The 22,081-nt window shown below is 51.0% G+C and overlaps 1 protein-coding gene across 4 annotated transcripts; it reads right to left on the reverse strand.

The window, feature by feature from the left end:
• Positions 1-706: 706 nt before the first annotated feature.
• Tie1 (tyrosine kinase with immunoglobulin like and EGF like domains 1) lies at positions 707-20,741 on the reverse strand. Of its 4 annotated transcripts, none has more exons than XM_076860609.2 (23): positions 20,436-20,739; positions 17,066-17,383; positions 16,881-16,991; positions 15,538-15,693; positions 15,247-15,378; positions 14,965-15,105; positions 14,642-14,770; positions 13,661-13,806; positions 13,266-13,410; positions 10,502-10,660; positions 10,197-10,334; positions 9,706-10,002; positions 8,924-9,214; positions 8,433-8,623; positions 5,592-5,802; positions 5,325-5,435; positions 4,947-5,137; positions 3,957-4,070; positions 3,771-3,841; positions 2,665-2,705; positions 2,488-2,584; positions 2,306-2,405; positions 707-1,151 (listed from the first exon to the last, which is right to left on the reverse strand). In XM_076860609.2, exons 1-23 carry the CDS (start codon positions 20,491-20,493, stop codon positions 1,080-1,082), a joined length of 3,420 nt encoding a protein of 1,139 aa, XP_076716724.1. In that variant the 5' UTR covers positions 20,494-20,739; the 3' UTR covers positions 707-1,079. The 4 variants fall into 4 exon arrangements, with proteins under 4 accessions (XP_076716724.1, XP_076716725.1, XP_076716726.1 ...); XM_076860610.2 differs by having other exon boundaries at positions 9,706-9,747; positions 20,436-20,738; XM_076860611.2 differs by lacking the exon at positions 9,706-10,002 and having other exon boundaries at positions 20,436-20,738.
• Positions 20,742-22,081: the final 1,340 nt, after the last annotated feature.

The following is a 22,081-nucleotide window of genomic DNA, read 5'->3' on the forward strand; positions in this document are numbered from 1 at the left end:
TTCACTGGAAAAAAATGTATGAAGTATGACCAGTGTTATTTCCTAAGGACTGATGGGAGGGAAATATGAGGTTGACTTTCAAAGCATAAGCAAGCCAGAGGCCCCACGGCATGGGGTAGAGTGAGGCTAACTTTCAGAAGTGAAAGCAAGAGCCCAGTCAAGGAACACTGCCCAGAACACTGAGACCCAGAAGAAGGTGAAGGAATCCAACTCTGGCTGGCTCAAATTGGGGGTGGCCTCTGTCTTCCTCCTTTTACACCCATCAGCTGGGCAGTAAGGGAAAGGCTGTCTGGAGGGATAAGGAAAAGGATAGGAGCAGGAGGAATTTGAGACAGGCCAGAATCTGGGGTTGAGTGTCAGTTTGAGCTGAGGCTGGGCTCCAGCCAATCCTGGCACGGACTGTGCGTGGACAGAGTGAAGAATCCTAGGCTGGCAGCTACCCAGAGATACTGGGAGACATGTTTGTGAGGAGGCTGAAGAACAGGGAGGAGACCAGGGGAAGATAGATTTGTGTTTAGAACAGAGGTAGGGACTAAAGGTGTCAAATGGGTCTTCCAAAATGTCTCCCAGCATGGAGAGGCAATCTCTACAGGGCCTTGGGCCTCAGGCAGTACATGTAGGATGGCGCTCCTGTTCCTGGAAGTCCAGTTTCCCTCTCCCAACCCCTGCCCTGGGATGGACTAAGCAGTAAAAGGTACACATTGGATGGCGTTTCTCAGAGCATTTATTTATTCTGAGTACAAGGCATGGGGTGGGGAGCAGCTGAACAGGGAATGCATGTGGCTTGGCAGAGGAGCTGCAGTAGGGGCTTGAGAGTGGGGAGCAGCAGAATGGGGAGCACATATGTGAAGCAGCTGAAGAAAAGGAAGGATGTGAAAGGTAGCCATTAAGAGCTGCAAAGGATGGGGCTCCATTCTCCTAGGCCACCCTCTCCATGGATTCCCTCTTTCCCCTCTTAAGTTAAAAAAAAAAAAAATTCCTTGGGGAGGCTCAGGTGAGAGGCTAGAAGGGTCAGAAGTGCAGGTTGGTGAGCAGAGTTTGCTCTGGCCAGCAGAGCCAGGTTCTGGTGTGTTGGCGGCTCAGGCCTCCTCAGCTGTGGCGTCAATGCCCGCATAAGTGAAATTCTCAAACAGCGACATGTTCACATAGGCCTGTGTGGGCAAAACAAGCTTTAGTGGAGGCCAGAGATGGTGGCACATCTGTCCTCCTGTGTAGTTGGGCCATTTAAACAGACACTGATTTGTGCCGAGGCTCCATTAGGCCCCCATGGCCAAGGTTGGTCTTCACCGGCCCAGAGCAGTAAGGGCATAAGACCACCGCTGGGGGTCTCAGGTGAGAGGCAGACACAAAGGAGAACTTTTTCTTCTTTTTGTTTTGTTTTTCCTTGTCTTTATGGATGCATTATAATTATGCATAACGGCAGGATTCATTGTTACATATTCATTCATGCACATGATATAACAATATAATTTGGCCAGTATTGTTTCCCACTATTCCCCTTTCCCCCTCCACTCTCCTTCTTCCCTGATCTGTTTCCTCTACTTTACTGGTCTTTTCTTGATTTTCTTAAGGTCCTAGAGGAGTTCTTTTTTTTTTTTTTTCATGTATTCATTAGATGAATCGCTCGTTCATTTATTAATTCATTTGCTTATTCATGTATTGTTAAGGCTATTATTGAGTCACCATTTATATGGTTATTTCATATTCAGTCCTTCTTAAGATAATTATATAATCACAAATTCATATAAACAACTATTTTAAAGTTTACTTATTTTAATATATTTCTTCATTTTTTTATTTGATAATTCATTTATTCATAGTTATTAGAGTCAATTATTGAATTGTGCATGCATGTAATTATTGTATCATCCACCCACTAATTCCTCTTGTTTAAGCCTTTCCTGTACCATTCATTCACCCATCCAGCTTGGGTTAGTGGACCATTCATGCATTCTGCTCTGGCTCTGCCAGGTGAGGACAGGTGTCTCATCAGCCTGGGCTGATGACCTCCGCAGTGGAGGACAGGTAAGCAGTCTGGGACCAGGGACTGCAGGGAGGACTTTGCTGTTGGGGCTGAACAACAGCAATCCTGGAAGTGTGTGGAATGGCCTTGTGTCTAATCCAGCAAGGGCCACAAAGGGAGTCTGCATGCTGGGGCCCTGGGATGATGACAGTTCTGGCTGAGAGAGTTTGGGTGGCCAGGGGTGGTGGGACAGGGGACATAGTGGCTGTGCTCTCTGGCATCTAGGAGAGAGCACTCCTGTGAGCCTGTGGAGCCCCAGCTCCATCACCTCAGTCTCCTCACCTTCCGGGCCTCCAGCATGCGGCCCAGCTGCAGAGCGATCTGGGCAAAGGGCGGGCGCTCATGTGGACGGTCCCGCCAGCACTGGCGCATCAGCTCGTACCTGTGGGTGGGGCATTTTGAGGAAAGGGGTTAGGGCCAGCTGGGGTGATGGGATCACAGAGCTCAAGGGTGAGGTGACTCACACTTCATCGTCACAGTTTCGAGGCTGCTCCATGCGGTAGCCTTGAGGCAGCTTCTCATAGAGTTCTGCACAGGTCATGCCGCAGTAGGGTGTGCCTCCTGCAGGAGGAGATGGGGCTCCCTCAGACCAGAGCCTCCCTCATAAAGGGGTGCTCTGGGGAACAGCGGTGGGTACTCACCAAGGCTCACTATCTCCCAGAGGAGGACTCCAAAGGACCAACTGAAATGAGAAGGATGTACTTAGTTGCCTTTTAGGCCCTGGCACCCAGTAGTCTACCTATTCACTATGCGTGGCCTCTCCCAGACCCCAATGTGTCTGCTCTACAAGTGTCTGACTTGGCCCGCTGCTTTCTCTGCTTCACTGAAGCTCCTTCATACCTCTAACCCCTGGTTCAACATAATTATAGCTAAGATTTTTATTGAATACTGACTACAGTCCAGGCACTGATATATATTATATATATAAACTCTCACACCAGCCCTAAGATATGGGCCTATTATTAGCCCCCATTTTACAGAGGGAACTGAGAGCTTGCCCAATGTCACACAGCTAATGAGCGGCAAAGCAGGAATTCAAACACAGGCAGTCTAGCTCCAAAGTCCTTGTACTTAACTGCATCTCACACTGCAATAACCTCCATGTAGGTATGTATCAGACCATCTGGGGGAGGGAATCTAGGGAGTCTATGGTAGAGCAGGAAGTAAGCATATAGTGGACAGAGGGGTGGTCAGCGAGCAGGCAGGCCAGGCTGAAAGGCTCAGTGCCAAAGCAGAACAACTCAGAAGACAGGGCTGAAACGTTGGGTAGGTCAGGTTCAGACTGAGATGGACGATCCTGGAGAGAGGGTGAGGAGTGCCAAGATGGCTATCTGAGGTTGAGGAGTTCAGAGAAGGAGTTGTGAGGATTGTGTGATGGTTAGCCATGCCCCTGCCTTCCTGACAGGAAGGTGAGAGCATGTCCCCAACGCCTGCCTTAGAGATTATCCATAGTATTCCCCAATCTCTCCAAGGCATTGCCCATCTGTTACACAAATAAAATTTTCAGCTACCCTTACCCAAGTCCTACCCCTAAAACACCTTCCAAGACAAAACTTCCTTCCAGCTAGTCCCCTACCTTCCCATTCAGGTGATGGGCACTGCCAAATGCTCAAGACACGCCAGTTTCACACCCAGCAGTACCCAAATCATGCCTTGGATTATCAGATGTTGCTGAGGCGTGTCTAGGTTATGCCTGCCTGATCTTTGGGCATCCAGCCCTCCTGTCCCTTCCCACCCTCACACTCACACGTCACTCTTGGTGGTATAGACACTGTAGTTCAGAGACTCGATGGCCATCCAGCGCACAGGGAGACGCCCCTGGGAGAGAATGGGTTTGAGGGGTTGGGTGTGGAGGAAGGGCCTGTCTGGAGGCTTTGGGGGCCCAGGCCCAGCCAGGCACCGACCCTGCAGGGGGGGGTTGACTGAGACTCACCATTGTCTTCTTCACATACACTTCTTCCCCCCGAGAAAGGCCAAAGTCTGCAATTTTGGAGGCAAGGTTCTCTCCAACCAGCACGTTTCGGGCAGCCAAGTCCCTGTGGATGAACTGCAGGCAAGGCCAGAAGTCAGGGGGAGGGGGAGGAGGGCGACTGGGTTAGCAGGGCCAGGGAGGGGCACCCTCAGGCTTTCAGGAGCCCCTTCCTCTTCTTCCCACCCACATAGGCCTCAACCTTGTGTCTGCCGATGTCTATCTGAGAGAAATCAGTGCTGGCTCTGCTCCTCTCCTTCCTGAGACCTGGGCCTTGGCCAAGTTCTGGCTCATCCCTCTTCCTGAGACAGCGATGGCCACATTGCATCTTCCCTTCTTCCCATGCTCCCCATCCTCTTTCTCCCACTCTCTCCTCATTGGTGAAAGACCCTCAGCAACCCTCCCCGCTGAGTTCCAGTGTCTCCCCTTGGTCCTCCACCTTCCTCAGAGACTTCTCTTCATCACCCCCTCCCCCTGTGTTGTCCCCTGCCCCTCTATTTTCAAAGATTCTCAAACTTGACTACCGGTAAAATGCCTTCCCTCAGTCCCATGTCCCCCTCCAGAGGCTTTCTGCTCCCTCCTCCCTTTCAGGCAGGGTATTCTCAGATTTGGCTCAGGCCCCCCCCCTTCACCGTTGCTGGTAGATCTACTCACTCTCTCACTACTAGTCATCATCTTGGGGTGCCAGCTCTCTCCTGAGTGCTGGACTGGCCTCTACAAGTGCCCACCCCACACTTGCCCCAGGATTTCCCTCAGACACTCCAAACGCAGCACCTTCTCCAGACTCGCCTGAGCTTCTACTCATGGTTACTTGGGTTAGGCACCCTGGGCCATGTCCTTCCCTCTCACTGTCCCTCAGTTCCCACACCCAATTAAAGCCTGCTGATTTTATCTCCTGAGGTTGGCCCCGCGGCCCCTCCTCTGCCCTCAGTCACCCACTGTGCTCACACAGACCTGCTTCTCACTCAGGTACTGCATCCCATTGGCAGCATCACTGGCAAAACGCAACAGCTGCCGGGAGCTGAGGGTGGAGGCTGTTCCATGTTCTCGGGCAAAAGCTGGATCAGTCTCTAGCACCCGACTCTTCCGCAGAAAATCTAGCAGGTTCCCATAGGGGGCATATTCGATGGCGATATACAAGTAACCTGGGAGTTGAGAAGATACAGAGGGGTGATTTAGATGCAGCCCACCTGGAGTGAGAGCAGGTACCCCAGGGTAAGAGCTTACAGCATGCAGGAAATGTGATGAAGGTGACCTGCAGCTCCCAGCAAGCCACTGATATGGTAGGGGCAGTGGCCAATGATGGGGGTGGGAGAAGGACAGGGGCCTCACCTCGGTTCTCACAGGCCCCCAGGAGGTTGATGATGTTGGGGTGATGCCCCAGTTTGCACAGGACCTCCAGTTCTCCAGCAAAGTCACGATGGTCATTTTCAGAGGCATACTCTGTAAAGAATCCAGTGTCATCCTTGCCAGAAATAACAGAGAAAGGGCATGGACTGGTGAGGGCTGGGGTCAATGCTGGAGGGGTCTAGGTGAGGCCTGGGGTCTATGAAACAAGGTAGAGGGCCAGGGCTGAGGTCAGGGGTCACTCTTAGGGACCTTTCAGCATCTTGATGGCTGCATTCATCTTGAGCCCATCCTTCTTGATCATGGCCCGGATGACTTGGCCAAAGTTCCCCTCTCCAATGAGGTCCTCAAAGGTGATGTCCTCCCACTCCAGCACTGGGTAATTCAGGGGTTCGGGCTGTGGTTTTGGCCGCCGAGTTAGTGTCAAGGTCCCTGAGCTGAACTGCAGGATGGTTTCCTCACCCTTCACAGGATGGAACAAATGAGCAGGCAGTCCCCACAAGAGACATGGGGAGGGGGCAGAAGGAGGCAAAAATATCATGCAAAGAGAAGGTCAGTGGTTAGAAAAATGGACAAAGAGCCAGACAGAGGGCCCCCGAGTGGTCAGCCAGGGACATACTTACAGACAGAGGACGTATACTGAGACAGAATCATAGGTGACAGAGCCACAGGGGGGTCACTTGGTGGACTGATGTCCAAGAAGAGAAATGCAGAGGCTGTAGCATGCAGGTTTAGTAGGGTTAGTGTGGGGCTATGGAAGGCAGAACAGGGCTTGTGGGTAATTTTCTAAATGCTATGATGTGAGTCAATGGAAAGATGATTTTCACATTTAAAACAGAAAAGAATTGGGATGAGCTGTGATGGGAAGCAGGGGGCTTCCTGTTATTGTGCTAATCCCACAACTAGGCTTTTTTTTTTTTTTTTTTTTTTGCCAGAGTGCTCTGGAGAGGAATCCAGCCTTAGGTATATTTACTGAGCACCAACTACATGCAAAGCCCTGAAATACTGAGAGTCAATGGAGGGGTTTTCTTTTCCATAGTAGCAGAAGAAGAGAGACGACTCCTGTCCACCCACTTGGTGTCTAGCCATAGCTCTAGAAACCAGGCCAGCACCCATAGATACTAAGACTCTAACAAAGAGGAATGTTCACTTCCCTCTATTGAGTAGGAGGTTCACCTGGGCAGGATTGATGGCAGGAAAAAGGAGTAGCTAGCTGAACAGGATCAAGGGAACTGCCAATATGAGACCTGGAAACAGGATTAAGATAGATCTTGTGGAGCTTGGGGTTGTGGCTCAGCAGTAGTGTTCACCTAGCATGTGCGAGGCCCTGGGTTCGATTCTCAGCACCACATAAAAATAAATAAAAGTGTCTAACTACAACTAAAAAAAATATTAAAAAAAAAAAAGATAGACCTTGGGCTGGGTTTAGTGGTGCATACCTGTAATCCCAGTGGCTCAGGAGGCCGAGGCAGGATGATTGCAAGTTCAAAGCCAACCTCAGTAATTTAGCGAGGTCCTAAGAAACTCAGCAAGATACTGTCTCTAAATAAAATATTAAAAGGGCTGGGGATGCGGTTTAGTAGTTAAGTGCCCCTGAGTTCAATCCCTAGTACCAAATAAACAAACAAAAAAAACCCTTGGGATGGGGGTTCCTAAGTGAGCTGAAGCCTCGCTTGATGGGAGGGGACTGAGGACATGGGTCACATGGATTTACATGAAGCATGAATAGTTGCAGGCTTATACCAGAATGCATGCATCCATGCAGAGGTTCAGAGGCACACGAGGGCCTGGAGCTACACAGGCACAGGGATACACGTGCATCAGGAACACTTATATACATGGGAGGACTCATAGAGGATGCATACATATATTTGGACACAGCACATGAATTATATCTGTGGGAGACACAGGTAGCAGGGACACATCTTGATATGCATTACGATAATATGAATGCTAAAGGCTGCTTTCTGTGCCACCTTCACTCTGCATCTGTGCCCAACACCCTCCCTCACTAGGCAGTGATGGCTGGCTGTGTGCCCTGACCTCAGAGGGAGAGCCCAGACAAAGACACCAATTGAATCCCTGGATGGAATTTTTTAAAGGCATAGTAGACACTAGACTTGGACTCTGGACTTTCTATTACAAGAGTCAGCCCTTGAGAGATAAAAAGGGTTTGTGTGGTTTTTGTTGTTTTGTTTTGTTTTAAATACTAAAGCTTGGCTCTAGATATCAAGTGCTCAGGCCTGGAGGGCCAAGAGCCCTCAAATCCTAAGTGACAACAGTGGGGAGAGTCTCAGAAGAAACATGACTGGTGGGATAGGCAGATGTGAAAAATGAGGTGATGCCAGGTCCCTGAAGAGGAGCCAGCACCCCTCCCCCATCCCATCTTTAAATGTCAGCTCTGAGGCCAGAGGGATGTAGAATACAGGAGGACTGAGAACCCAGGCAGGTTTGCAGGGAAGCCTGGAAGAGTGGAGGTGACTGCTTCTCTTCTCAAGGGGTGCTGGTGAGGTTGCAGGCCAGACTCAATTCTAGAGGCGTTGAGCCACAGAACATGTTGCCCTCTGCAGGGTACAGGCAAACCAAGAATTCGAAAGGATGGAGGCTGAGAAGAGGAGCTCACAGCCTGAGTGGCCTGTTGGCAAGAAGCCACAGTAGTGCTGAGGACATCAGTCACAGATGTGCAGATGGAGGCTGACTCCCAAGTTGGGAGGGCCTGCAAGGACAAAGGCTAATATGGACTCCAGGTGCCAAGAGCAACTCCAGGAAGAAGGCAAAGATTGGGCAAGATAATCTCAAACTGACCCCATTCAAGCCTGGAATTGGCCCTGGTGAAATATGGACAAAACTGAATTCTTTTGAACTAGGAATACTAAATATTTCCCTCTAGTAGAAATGGGCTCATGAGCTGAAGTTCTAGAGACGTAGAAAAGGATTATATTTTGTACCCTTAAGTGTGGTTCAATGTAGTCTTATACTTGTGACACAAACACATGTACACACACACGGTGTACAAGTACTTGTGTTTATGCAGACAGAGATGCATGCACACTGGGGACAGAGCTTGTGCATCTGGGGGTGTGGTTCACTGACCGATCCTGACTGGTAGGTGAAGGTGCGCCTCCGACGCACACAGCTCCTGCGGATGCACACCAGGGCTAAAAGGGCAGCCAGGGTGGTGAGGCAGGTGGCAGAGATGGAGCCCACCACAGCCAGGACCAGCTGCTGATCCAGGCCCTCTTCAGCTGCCCGGCTCTCTTGGACTGGGCCTTGGCTCTGTAGCCCTGGACACATGAAGGACAGATGATGGGGATTCCCAAGTCAAGGAACCCAGAGGTCACCATAGAGTTCCACAAAGGAAAAGTCTGCAGATTTCAGTAATAGGACATGGGGAGGTACTGTGGGGCCAGAGGTGTCACAGGACAAGTGTGATTACCCAAGTACTAGGATCATTAAATGGGCAAGGTGGGGGCTTGTGTCACTTTTTGGGAGGGCCCCAACTCCAAGGTAGCTAGTGAGATGGATAGAGTGCATGCTGAGACCAGCCCCAGGGCCCAGGTGTCCTGTGGGCTCTTCCCTCTCACCGTTCCCTAGAGTGGCCTCTTCTACCATGTTGCTCCAGTCACCAAGACCTTGAACGCTGGCCCGCACGCGAAAGAGATAGCGCGTGCTGGCATTGAGGCCACGGACGATGGTATTTGTCTCCTCAGGTCTATCCACGTCCATCCACAGTGGGTCTCCTGAACCCCCAGCCACCTGCACCTCCACAATGTACTTGGATATAGGCCCAGATGGAGCTTCTGGTCGCTGCCACGTTAGCTGGATCTCAGAGTCTGAGAGGGCCTGGGCATGGAGATGTCGGGGGGCTGGAGGCCCTGGGGGAGAGGGGAGCAGGAAGGCAGGGCTCAGACAGGACCAGACCATATGGTCATGGGTCAATTACATAAGTTACAGCTGTGTGTGTCCTGCTCTGTGGACTCCAGAATGGGAGCCACCCTGCCACCTGCCCCCTCTCCCAGTTGGATTCCTCTCCATCCTAAGGCCACATTCACCCACAAGCTTCTGCTAACCCTCTTTTTTCCATGTAGTTCAAGTCCTCCCTATGTCCCCCATACCTTGTGGTTCTCCAAGTCCCATGTCCTCCAATGACCCTTGTTTTCCACACGAACCATGAGCTCCTCTGTCCACATACTCATGGTGACCTATGTTCTGGTATCCTCTACCTTCCCCATGTCCCACGTCCTCCCTGGTTCCCAAATGTGTCCTGTGCTATCTCTATGTCCTCTTCTGTGACTCTTGTGTCTCACGTATCCCCACGTGCCCTGTACTCTCTTTATCCCTAATTCATCAACCATTCAAGGCATACCACTGAGAGGCAGCAGCACGTGTGCAGGGGGCGATGCAGGACCTAGGAGGGTGCAGTGATAGAGCCGCACATTCAGCTGGTAGTGGGTGCCAGGCGTGAGTCCAGTCAGGAGGGCAGTGCGGGCCTGGGGGGATGAGACATTCTCCCGCCGCTCCTGTCCCCGTGCCCCGTCCCATAGGCGCAGCAGGAAACCATCACCCACCAGCGGCCCAGGCACCGAGGGTAAGGACCAGCTCACTCGAAGCCGGTCAGGGCCTTCCACATGCCAGCCCTCCAGCCATGGCTGCAACAAGGGCTCTGGGGCCAAAGGTCAGGGGTCAGAACTGTCCAATGGGTCTTCAGGGCTGGGTGGGACAATGATCCCTAGTGAACAGGTAAGAACCTCCAATGGGAAAATCAGGGGCCCCTGGATGGATAAAATGTGACAACCTGAATAGACAGGTCAGTAATCCTAGGGGCAGGGCAGGAAGGGATGACTCTTGGCCTCTCACCAGGACAGTCTGTGGTCATGAGGGTGGTAGGTCCCCAGGTCCCCTCTCCCCCTTCCCCTGGACGGCTCAGCTGCACACGGACACTGTATCTTGTCTTCGGCTTCAGATTCATTAATGTCACATTCTCACTGGGGTCCACTGAGGATGGGTGTGGCACACATATCATTTAATGCCAACCATTCCTGAATCCACCTGCTCCCTTCATTCCCCCCTATTATACAATCTTCCTTCCCTTTCCATTCTCACCTCATCCCCCCACTATTACCCAACACCCCTGTCCTTCCCCCAGCTCTCTCCCCACTCACCCACAATGGTGGACCAGCGCATGGTGCTGTCCTGGGGCCGGTAGTACAGGCGGACAGAGGAGATGGGTCCATCCCCAGAATACGAGACCAATGGAGAGATCACAAGCTGGCGGCTCTGCTTGGCCAGGAGCCGAGGTGCAGTCAGGGGCACTGGGGGCACTGCCAGGAGACTAGGGGTAAGGCACTGCCCATAGGGCCTATCCTGTCCTCAGAAAAAGGGGAACACTGTGCTTTGCATCTTTATTTGGATCTGGGGACCCTCTGGACTGGGTGCAAGTAGACCAAGTTCAATAGAAGATCAGAGTGGCCAGGGCCCAAGAGGACACAGTTCTGGTCTTGGGTGGCTTAAAATACAAGGATTCAATGACAAGGACATTGGTATCTCAAAAGATGTGAAGCAAGGGAATGACATGGTCAGCTGGGCTGGGGAAGAACACCTTGTCAGTGAAGTGTAATGTAGACAAAAGGGGCTGGAACACAAGGCAGGGAGACAGTCTCTTCTCTGCCCCTCCCCTCATTGTTCACTATTCTCTCTCTTTTCACCACTCTCTTAATTAAAGCAAGGTACCAGTGATGAAGTCCCTGCTCCACCCTTGATGCTTCATATGCATGACCTTTAATTCTCACAACTACCTTTCAGATGGAGCTCATTACCCCTGAGTCATGAATGAAGAAACTGGGGCTCACCATTGAATAACTTGCCTAAAGACTCACAGATAGGAGGAGAGGGTTTGAACTAAGTGTGTCTGACCAGGTCACTTCAAGGCAATGGATTCTACCCTGAAATAACTTTTATGTTCTTGCCCAGCTTCCTTACTCTGTGGTCACTGCCCCTATTCTGGCCTCAGCTTTTCTATCCAGATTATTGCATTATATGCCTTAAGAGGTTCCCTTGCTTCTTCCAAATATTTATTAGATGTGACTTGGAAGAGAGGGAGGGAAAGAGTGGGGGAGGGAAGGAAAGGAAAGAAGACTGCTCAGGGAAGATGCAGGGTTGTGAGCTGAAGGAGCATCCGATAGCAATGAGCACATCAGAGGAGATGCAAGTTTGTGAGGAGAAGAAGTCCATCTTGGATACTGAGGAGCCCCTGCTGGTGTCTGCAGCTTATACAGAGGATCAGACATGCAGGCTGGATATAAAACAGGCCCTTGAATCATACACCAGTTAACTTTCACACCAATTTCAGAACCAGACCTCACAGAAGATGCCTCACTTCATGGAGGTCCTACCAATAAGTCTGGGGACAGAAGGATCTGACTACAGATCACATGAGGGCATTACCAGACAAGGGTTGACACTTTGGGGACTAGATGTCATTTTAAAAATATCAATTGTCAACATATACTGAACACATACTCTGTATGAACTGCTTAAAGCATCATCTAGTTTAATCTTTTTTTAAAAAGATCTTTATTTTATTTATTTATTTAAAGAGAGAGAGAATTTTTAATATTTATTTTTTAATTTTTGGCGGACATAACTCTTTGTTTGTATGTGGTGCTGAGGATCAAACCTGGGCCGCATGCATGCTAGGCGTGCACACTACCACTTGAGCCACATCCCCAGCCCACTATTTATTTATTTTTATGTGGTGCTGAGGATCGAACCCAGTGCCTCATGCATGCAAGGCAAGCGCGCAACCACTGAGCTACAACCTCAGCCCCTAGTTTAATCTTTGTAACAACCCTATCTGGTGTGTGCTAATGTCCTCATTTCACATGCAGAGAAACTAAGAGAGGTTAAGTGACTTGCTTAAGGTAATGGGACTAGGAATTTTTAAAATTATTTATTTTATTTAGTACTGGGGATTTAACCTAGGAGCACTCTACCACTGAGCTATATCCCTAGCCCCTTTTATTATTATTATTATTATTATTATTTTGAGACAGTGTCTCACTAAGTTGCCCAGGCTGGCCTTGAACTTATGATCCTCTTGCCTCAACTTCTCTAGTAGCTGTGATTACAAATGTGAGCCACTGTAACCAGCAGAACTTGGGACTTATATAGAGAGGATTTGAACCCAGGGTTCTGGGTCTGAAGCCTTGGGAAGACTGAGAAGAGAAAGGCTGAAGGTGGAGCCTTGTGGAGGAGGGGTTGGTGAGAGGACATGGTGAGGAACCTGGAAGCAGAGTGTGACAGTGAAAAAGAAGAAGGTGAGAGAGAGCTCATGTAGAGGAGGAGGTCAGAGGGAAAGTGGTGGGACCTGGGGGTGGCAGGGCCCAGGGGTGTGACCTGCCCATGCTATGGTGCTGAGAAGGTACAGGGATACCAATTTGGGGAGGGGGCCTCTTCTCTGAGCACTCCTGGAGGCTGGGAGTTAGCCCCTTGTTCACCTGGCAGACTTCTATGCAGTTATCCCCTCTGGGGAGCCAAGCAGATCACCCTTGAGTTCCATAGATCCTGTGCTCCCCAGTCCCAGCACTGAGTGCCCATGCAGGGAGACTCAGACACAGGGAGCAGTGTCCTCGAGGCAGAGTCAAAGGCACAGTGTGTGTGGGGGTGGGGGTGGGGAGGCATGGCTAAGCAGGAGGTAGGGAGAGACTGGAGGGCATCCCCCATTTATGGGGTGTGGAATATCCTTTCCAGATGGGACCAAGCTGTGCTCCAGCCTTGACACTGCCCAGCCCAGACCTTTGGTTGACCACAAACCCTCTTTGCCTGACAGATTGGATGCCCTTGCCCTTTCTGCTGGGATCCCCAGTCTGAGCATTAGGTAGATATCTGCCCACTGTCCATCCTCCATGGCCCTAAGACATTACTGACCTTTGACATTGACCTTAAAGCGCCGGCTGTCTTGACCACCAGATGTGTACACACGACACTCCCAGAACCCACTGTCCCCAAGGGCCAAGTGGGGTACCTCGAACTCAGCTGTGGTCCTATCTGGCTCCACAATGGCTTTGGTGGACTAAGATAGACAAAGAGAGGGGACAGACCACAGAGATTATGCACCTATGAGGCATATATACAAATATGTTTGGACTATTGATGGGAGAGGGGCCCAGTGGCAGCCCCTCACCAATCAGCCTTACCCTATTAGAGCCATGCCCAGGCTAGTGGGTAGAGTTTGCAGAAAGTTCTGAGGGGATGGGGTTCTGAGGAATCAACCAGGAAAGTGGAAGGACAGGGGACAAAGGGTTAGGGTCACTGGGACTGACCAGGAGGACAGTGCCATCTGGTTTACGAAGCTCCATGCTACCCCTTACTGGGAAGGGGTTCCCTGAGGCTGCGCAGTTGATCCGGGGCATCGTCTCTAAGTTGAACTCCAGTTCTGAGGCCACATTGAGGATCTGGGGGATCTGGTCTGGGGAGAGAGAAGACTAGTGCTGGGACTCCCATGGGGCAAGCACATAACCACGAAAGTGCCCCTTGTCCCTTGTTCTGCATCTCAGTAGAGGCACCACCATCTCACTCAAATTTGAAAGCCAGCAAAGTCTTATATGATCCCTCCAGTGTCCTCGTGCCCCATATCTGATTAGCCACAGGGTCTTCCTCCTCTTCCCCCTCTCTACAGCACTCTTCCTCATTCCTCCATTATCCATGGACAGGCCCCTCACTATCCTCACAGCCAGCACACTGTTTGGGCCTCATTGGTTTCTGTCCCCAGCCACAGACTCCTTGGAGTTTCCAGCTTTGGCACTCTACCCAGCAGTGAGAGGTCCTTTCTGAAAAGAGTCCAACTGCCTCAGGCCCCTTCAACAAGTCTCCCTTACCCCTATCATACCAAGTGCAAACCTTTGACCTGATATTCAGAGGCCCCATGATTTGACCCCTTTGGACATTCTCCCTGCCCCTTACCTCATTGTCCTGATATCCAAGCCTGAGTTCCAACCCTCAGGCATTCTCCACACTCCTTCCCTGTCATCTCTCCTCTGTCCTCCCTATCTAATCTCAGATCTCACCTCTTCCCAGAAGCCTTCCCGAACTTTCTCTCTCTCTCATGCTGGCCAGGAGCCTCCTGTGGGCTCCAGTGCCCTCTGGGCTGTCACCCTTCAAGTTATGGGCGGCTGAATGGTGAGAACTCCTGCCAGGCTATGCGGTCCCTTGGGCTGTTAGCAGAGAAAGGAAGGGCAAGGCTCCTCTGTGCAGACATGTTCAGTGGGGGCTGACTTGTCTTGACGAGTCTCTAATGCTCATACCTGACTTCTCACAGTGGACTCCATGCCACCCAGAGGGGCAGACACAGCCGCTGAACCGGTCACATGTGCCACCATTCTGACACTGGCACTGGAGGCGGCAGTCAGCCCCAAAATGACCAGGGGCACAGGCTGGGAACAAAGCAAGTATACTTAGGAGGCTTGGTTGGGGGCCATGAGGGCACAGATGGGGCATGTGTTGTACAACAGGCTGAATGTAGAGGGGGCACAGGTCAGGGGACTGTAGAGGGCTTGGTGTGTAAGTCAGGGTCAGAGTGAAGGATCCAGGCCAAGCCTGTGGCTGTGGAGGGTAGGTTAGTTCATACCTTCCTGGCACTGGCTTCCTTTCCATCCAGATCCACAAGAACAGCCATAGGGGTCTGGGAGGCAGAAAGTGAGACCCCGGCAGCCTGATGTGCTTGGGCACTGCTCCTGGCAGCTCTGTCCAAAACGACCCTCTCTGCAGGCTAGAAAGAAGATATGTGGCATATGGGTCTCTGTTGGGTGCAGAGTCCAGGACTGAATCAGTACCCTCACCCTCCAGGTTCTGAGTCTTTCTCCAGTCAGGTATCCTCTCTTGTCTGGGTCTTAGCGCCCCTCCTCCTTACCCTGCTCACAGCGGGTACCAGTGAATCCAGGGGGACAAACACATTCGCCGTCATGGTCATGGCAGACACCTCCATGTAGGCAGCCTGGGCATTCCTTGGCACAGCCTGGCCCCCAGCGGCCAGCCTCACAGCCTGGAGAAAAGTGTCTTCAGTAACTAACCTTCACTCACCTACCCATGGCCACTGAGGACTGGGGTAGCTTCAGGGACTTTGGGAATCTCTAAGACCTACGGGAAGTATAGAGCTTTCAGGCTCCCACAACACCCGTAACCCCTGCCCTTTGCTCCTGACCCCGCACAATGAGCCGAAAGAAGGCACTGCCCAGGGGGCTGGCTTCAAGGTAGGTAGCACTGTAGATGCCGCTTGATGGTGGCTGCACATTTGAAAGCTGCACCGAGAACCGTCCATCCCGGGCCTCCTGCCGGTCCAAGATATTGAAGTAGGATCCTGGGGGCGGCATGAAGGGATCAGGGGTCTCAACACTATCATATATGGGCTAGTGTCATCTCCCTTTGCCCAGGTCACATCACTGTGCCCTAGCACCAACCACCCAGTAAATCACTAAGTCCGATTCAGTCCATCACTTCCTCATCTGTGAAGTTTCCTATGTAGGTTCTCTGCCTCCAGCCTGGCTCTTCCCACCATCCTCCACTTCATTTAGCAGCCAGTGAGATTCTTCTACAACAGATTCTTCACCAGTTTGTTTTCACCAGTTTGGCTCCTGATGAGCCCTCTAGCTCTAAACTTCCCCACTCCCTGCCCTGCCCTGCCGGACTCCAAACATTCCTGAATTGTTTGTTTCCCTTCTGGAAACATCTGATATTTCAGAGGGTCCAGCCTTTGCTCTTGTCAGTCCAGCCTCCTGGAATGCTCTCCCTTTGTCTGGCTCCTGCTTCTTCCCACTTCTTTTGGGTACACTTTCCATCTACTTTGGTCTCACTCTTGCCTCTGCTTATAACAGCATAGAGACTCTATACTCTATGTCTATAAGTCTCCCTGCCTCCTCCTGCATCTCCTGTCAGTTCAGATGGCCTGGAGCTCAGGGTACAGACCCCTGGGCCCAGGAAGGATCCCAGAGATGCAAGAGTCATTCAAAGGATTGTGTATCTGAGGGCTGAGGCAGGAATCTTTGGAGCCATACAGGATAACAGTGTTCTCCTATGGGGTAGCCAAAAGACAGAAAGGATCAGGATGGAGGGCAGACCTGGGGCTGAGATTCACAGGTGTGCCCGGATGGCTCTTGTGGACATTTGGGCTGGACAGGACTTTGATAAAGGCTGGACTTTCTTGGTCCTGTGTTGGACACATTGTTCCCAGTTCTCTTCTTCCAGTTGGGGACAGCTGCTCTTTCCAGGTGACACACCTGCCAGTTCCCAGTTAAGGATGAATACTTAATATAGTGCTTAAAGGGTAGCTGGCCACTGGCTCCTGGTCCTCTGAGTATAGTAAGAGGGGGCCCAGAGCTAGAATGGAGATGAATTCAAGTGTGTTCAGGTCAAGGAATGGCCCTGAAGGTTGGCCATGGGGACAACAGGTGTATCAGGGTGATGGGGCCCAAACTGAGAATTCTGAGGATGGAGGTGCTGCGGCGTCAGAATTGTGGGTCCATCTACCCAACCAAATGCCCCTCTCACCATTGCTCTTCCAGATCACATCAGTCTGCTTCTCCTTGTGCACACGTGCAGAAAGCACCACAGTGTCACCCTTGTTCACTGTATGTGTGACCTTGTCTGGGAACAGATGGGCTGTGGAGTGGAGGGAGGGTGGGGTCAGTGATCCAGGACAGTGCCCACCCCGACCCCTCAAGGCCAGAACTCACCCCCTGGGCTGTTGTGCACATAGATGACACGAGTGCGCCGCGACCCAGCACCACCCACGCAGGAGAAGACACCCACGAGGTCTGAGGGCTTGGAGAAGCCTCGCAGCGTGACCTGGTGTGAGCCATTGCGTGCCAGGTGCAGAGGCTGTCCGGGTGGAAGGGTGCGCACGATGCGGTCGTCCTTCTCCAACAGCAGGGGCGGGTCCCAGGCATCCGAGCCCCTCCCCGCCCCAGCCTCCCCGGACACGCAGGTCAGGAAGAAACGCTGAGGGTCTGTGAGGCGCAGGTTGGCCAGCAGCGTCAGGTCCACAGCCGCGCCTGGGCCAGGACAGCAGTGACTCCATCATAGCCCCAGTGAACCCTTCCTTGTACCCCAGAACTCCCTATCCCAGTCCTCTTATCTTACTGTTCTACCGCACCCTCGGAAGAGGGTCCCCTCTTCCCACCCTCTTTCCTTCCCTGTTGGGACCCTCAGAGCCTACAGGCACTTCATTTTATCAGGTACTTCCATCCCCCTCCTTCCCCCTTCCATGTGCACTGGTCCTTTGCCCTCAAGTCTCTTCATCCTAAAAGAACAAAAACAAAAACACAAACCCTTCTCTGGCTGGACATTCCCCGCCTTCTCCTGCCACATGGCTTTCCATTACAGCCCAGCTGTCAGAAGTAATGATCTCTGCTCCCTGTCTCATCTCCTCACTTTATTCTCCGCCAGGCCCCTTTCCTAGCTCCTCTCCAAAACTGGTTCATCAAGGTTGCCTCAAGTCACTTCTCTCTGCCCCCATCCAGACCAAAAGCATCTTTTAGGGGCCCCCCTCCTTGTTACCACAGAAATCATGAAATATTTGATGTGTTGGGATTTAATTTGGGTGTGCAGCAGAAATGAAGCCAGTTCTGCCTGGCTTAGAGAAGAGGGCAGGTCCAGCACAGGCCTGGGGCCCAGGTGGATGCAGACACAGGTGGGTCTTGGTGTTTGCTTTCCAAATAGTTTACTGTCTGGTTGGAGAGGCAGACATGGACATAGCTGTCAGATGCAGGGTTCTGTGAGAGGGAGCAGAGAGAGGGGCACCTAACCCAACCTGGGAGTGGCAGGAGGGTGGGGAGGTGCTTCCTGGGAGATACAACTTGAGGACTTTCAAAGCTCAAGCAGATCACAACGGGTGAGGAGAATGGGGAGGGAGACAGGTCAGGGTGGGAAATGGGCATTCTAGATAGGGGGAAGAGCTACGGAAGGACATGGAAGGAAAAATGTTATGGTGTGGGGAATGAGACTGTCCAAGTTTGGTGTGACAAGAGCATAAAACATGTGGTCACATGTGGGCAGAGACCAGATAGAGCCAGAGTCCAGACCAGATCCAGGAGAGCCCGCTTGCCTGCCTCAGTTCCATGATTAATTAATTAAATTAATTAATTAAATTAAATTAAATGCCACTTAGCTTATCATTTAATGTTCTTTGAAAGCTTGATATGAGTAAACAAAGCTGGCATTTACTGACCATGCACCAGGTATCAAGCACCCTTTTCCTATTTATCCTGGAAGCCTCCAGTGAAATTGATATTCCTTCCACTTACAAAGGAGGCAATAATAATTTTTATAGAGGCTTCTTTGAGCAAGCTCCCTTTAACTATCACCTCTGAGTCAATAACTCTGGGATGGCCTTTCAGCTCAGCGCTTCATTTCCATCAGCCTTCCCAAACCTGCTCCTCTCTCCTGCTCCCTGACTCAGCAGACAGCACCTGCCAGCTGAGGCAGTAACTATGGAGTCATCTCATCCTCCCACTGCTATAACAATGAATGTTTATTGGATGTCAATTATATTCAGGACACTATACCAACCACTCTACTGATGTTCTCTCATTTTATCATCCTGACTGTCCTGGGAGGTGGGTGTTATTACCCTGTTTTATAGGCAGGGAAAAGACTGTGAGAAGTTAAGTAACTTGCCCAAGGTCACACAATTAGTAATGAGAAGAGCTAGGTTGTTTGATTTTAAAATCCACACCATTAAGCTTTGTGCCAACTACCCCAACCAATCACAAAATTCTGCAAATTGCTTCCTAAAAGCTTCCTGACTTTATTCCAGTCTCCCAAACACCTTTGTTCAGCCCTTATCCCTACTGACCTGGAACATTCCAAGAAACCACACTTACCTCCCCCACCCCCGCCCCCGATTTCTTTCTCTTTCTCTCTCTGTGAGATATTCCCCCCTCCATGCTGGAGATCAAAACCAGAGCCTCATGAATGCTAAGCAAGTGTTCTACCACTGAGATATCACCACTAGCCCTTTGTAACGCTCTTGCTTGTAACTTCCAGGGCTCCCCATTTCCTGTAGGACAGTGTGCATGCTCCTGAGCCCCTTGCTATACACACTCTGCCTCTCCGTCTGCTTTCCCTATAGGACCCTTTTCTCCTGTGCTATTCCATGCTTCTGAGACTTGCATTGATTCTTCTGACTGCCAACTTTCTTAGTGAAATCTTTCCTGACTCTGTTCTTGTCCATTACTCTGACTCCTCCTCAGTACTCCCCTAGAGCTCCTCATGCCTATCTCTGATTAGCTCATCCCATGTGCTGTGTTCCCCACTATACCACGAGCCACTCAAAGGCAGCTTCTGTGTTCTAATCCTTCTACCAGGAGACTGAAGGACTAAGCTTATTTAGAAATCCTTACCAAGTGCCAGGCTTTGTGCCAAGCAGGCTATGTACATCATCTCATTTAAACCCCATAACAGCCATAGGAGGTCAGCATTGTTGAGTCTCATTGTATAGGTCTGGAGGTTGCCAGCCTCGCAACTGATGGAATATTGTTAGTGTTCAGTAAACATTTGTCCAGTGATTACCGGAATGAGCCCAGTACACTGACTCTATAAGCATCCACTGAAAACATCACTGAATCTATAGGCCCTATGGCTCCCACAGATCCTGAGATCCAACAGTCAATGGATGTTCTCCTTCCCTCCCCAGCCCCAGCATGCAGTGATTTCTAGTATCTGCCTAAGTTTTCCTGACCCTGATCTTTGCTTTCTGGTGGGTCAAAATCATGACAGTGATGATAGAGTTTCTATTTTTCCCCCCATTTTTTTTTTAATGTGGCAAAATACATATAACCTAGAATTTACCATCTCAACCATTTGGGAGCATACACTTGAGTGTTATCAAATACATTTGTAATGTTGTACAAACTTTACCACTAACCATTTCCATAACTCTTTCCATAAACTCTATACCCATTAAACAATAATTCCCATTCCCCTTCCCCAGCCCGTGGCAGCCATTATTCTCCTGTCTGTTTCTATGACATGATAGGATTTCTTTGGGGGAAAATCAGGACCTTGGAGCCTAGTAATGGGATGGGGGACTCGTGGAAGACTTACCAACATGAGAAGCCAGGAAGAGAAGAGGGAGCAGGAAAGGGGGCTCCAGCCAGACCATACTCCAGAGGCTGACCCAGGCCAGCCAGGACAAGCTGGGCCTGGGGTCAGTTGTGGGTCTGAGTACTCCGCCTGTGCCGGTCAGTAGGCCCCAGTGTTGGGGAGGAAGAGGAAATGAGGTGGCTCTGGTGGGAGGGTGGCAGGGGAGAGGATGGGAGGACTTATCCTGCTTCTCAGCCTCTAGATCACCCAGTCTGGCCACCACAAAGCTGGGGATGGGTGTGGCCTGGAAGGCCCTGGAAGGGGGGCTATTTAGGTGGAGGTCGGGGAGGGTTATGGTAGAGAGAGACCTGGGAATGTTTGGGCTAATTTTCTATCCCTTCTCTGCCTTCAGTCCACAGTCTTGCTGGCATACAAGAGGCAGGAAATAGAGGAAGTCAGTGGCTTCCGCCTATTGAGGAGCTTTGGAGGCATGGCATTGTTCTGGGGTCTCCCCTCCTCCCAGCACACACACACACACAAGTGTGGCCCACATGATGCCTCACACATGTGCTCCAAGATGCAGACAGTTACATGGGCTCCTAGAGAGGAGTTCTCATGTAGCACAAGGATTTTTGGGACCTGAGAATGAACATACTCAAAAGAATATGGGTTCAGGGCCACAAAGAGTCTTTGAATCTATCTAGTGTACTTCTTTTGTTTTACAGATGGGAAAGCTGAGGCCTGCAGGGCTTGAAGGCATGCTGAGGTTGGGGCAAGGCGGGGATTGGAACTTCTGACTTGGTGCTTGGTTACTCGATGCTGATTACTCCACAAGTGCACATGTTAAACAGACTCAGGGGAACCCATGGGCAGCAGATTGTGACATGGGTGCTCTCAGCTGAAGCTGCTGATAGAATGAAGCCTCAGCTCATTGTCCGCCTGCTGTCATTCATTTTGCAGCAAACCCATGTCTATCCCTATGCAGCCAGGGAGATGCACCTACTCTGGAAGGCTTGGAGCAGACCTGGGAGCAGACTCAGCCCCTTGGCCACGGCTTCAGAGCCCTGTGGATATTGGATCTGCTGTACTCTCAGCACACTGGCACCCAGGCTCACCTCTAGCCACCACTGGCAGTTCCCAGACAGAACATGACCTGCAGGTACAAGATGCCCATGGGAAGGTCCTTCCAGAGAACAGCAAGAGGAGCCATCAGGTGGCCAAGGCTCACTTGTTAAATCTGTGGCCCCCACTGCCTGCCTTGGATGGATATGGTTGGTTGGGCTGAGACCTGGTGCTAGCTTAAGTGACTTGGAAACCCAAACCCTCCCTCTGGGGCGGGAACATCTTTCCATTCTTTGTTCTGAATAAAGACTTGATTCTACTCTGGATCCCCCATACTCAAATTTTCTTTCCGATGGAAACTGGGTCCCTGCAGATGGTTCAGTTGGGTTATGTCCCTCTTCTGAAAATCTCAGGAAGGATTTTGACTCCTGGAGTATCATGAAAAAGGACCAGAGAAAAATCTGTCCACCTCACAGGTACTCCCCTTCCCAGGTCTGAGGCCGAGATGAGCTTTTTCTGCAGGGGCACTGGGTGGGAGTGGGACTCAAAGAGTGATTGATGCCTTAGACTTCAGCTCATTCTGGGGCCAAGATCTTTGATTTTGG

The sequence above is a fragment of the Callospermophilus lateralis genome, chromosome 7 (assembly GCF_048772815.1).
Source record: "Callospermophilus lateralis isolate mCalLat2 chromosome 7, mCalLat2.hap1, whole genome shotgun sequence".
Lineage (NCBI taxonomy): Eukaryota > Metazoa > Chordata > Mammalia > Rodentia > Sciuridae > Callospermophilus > Callospermophilus lateralis.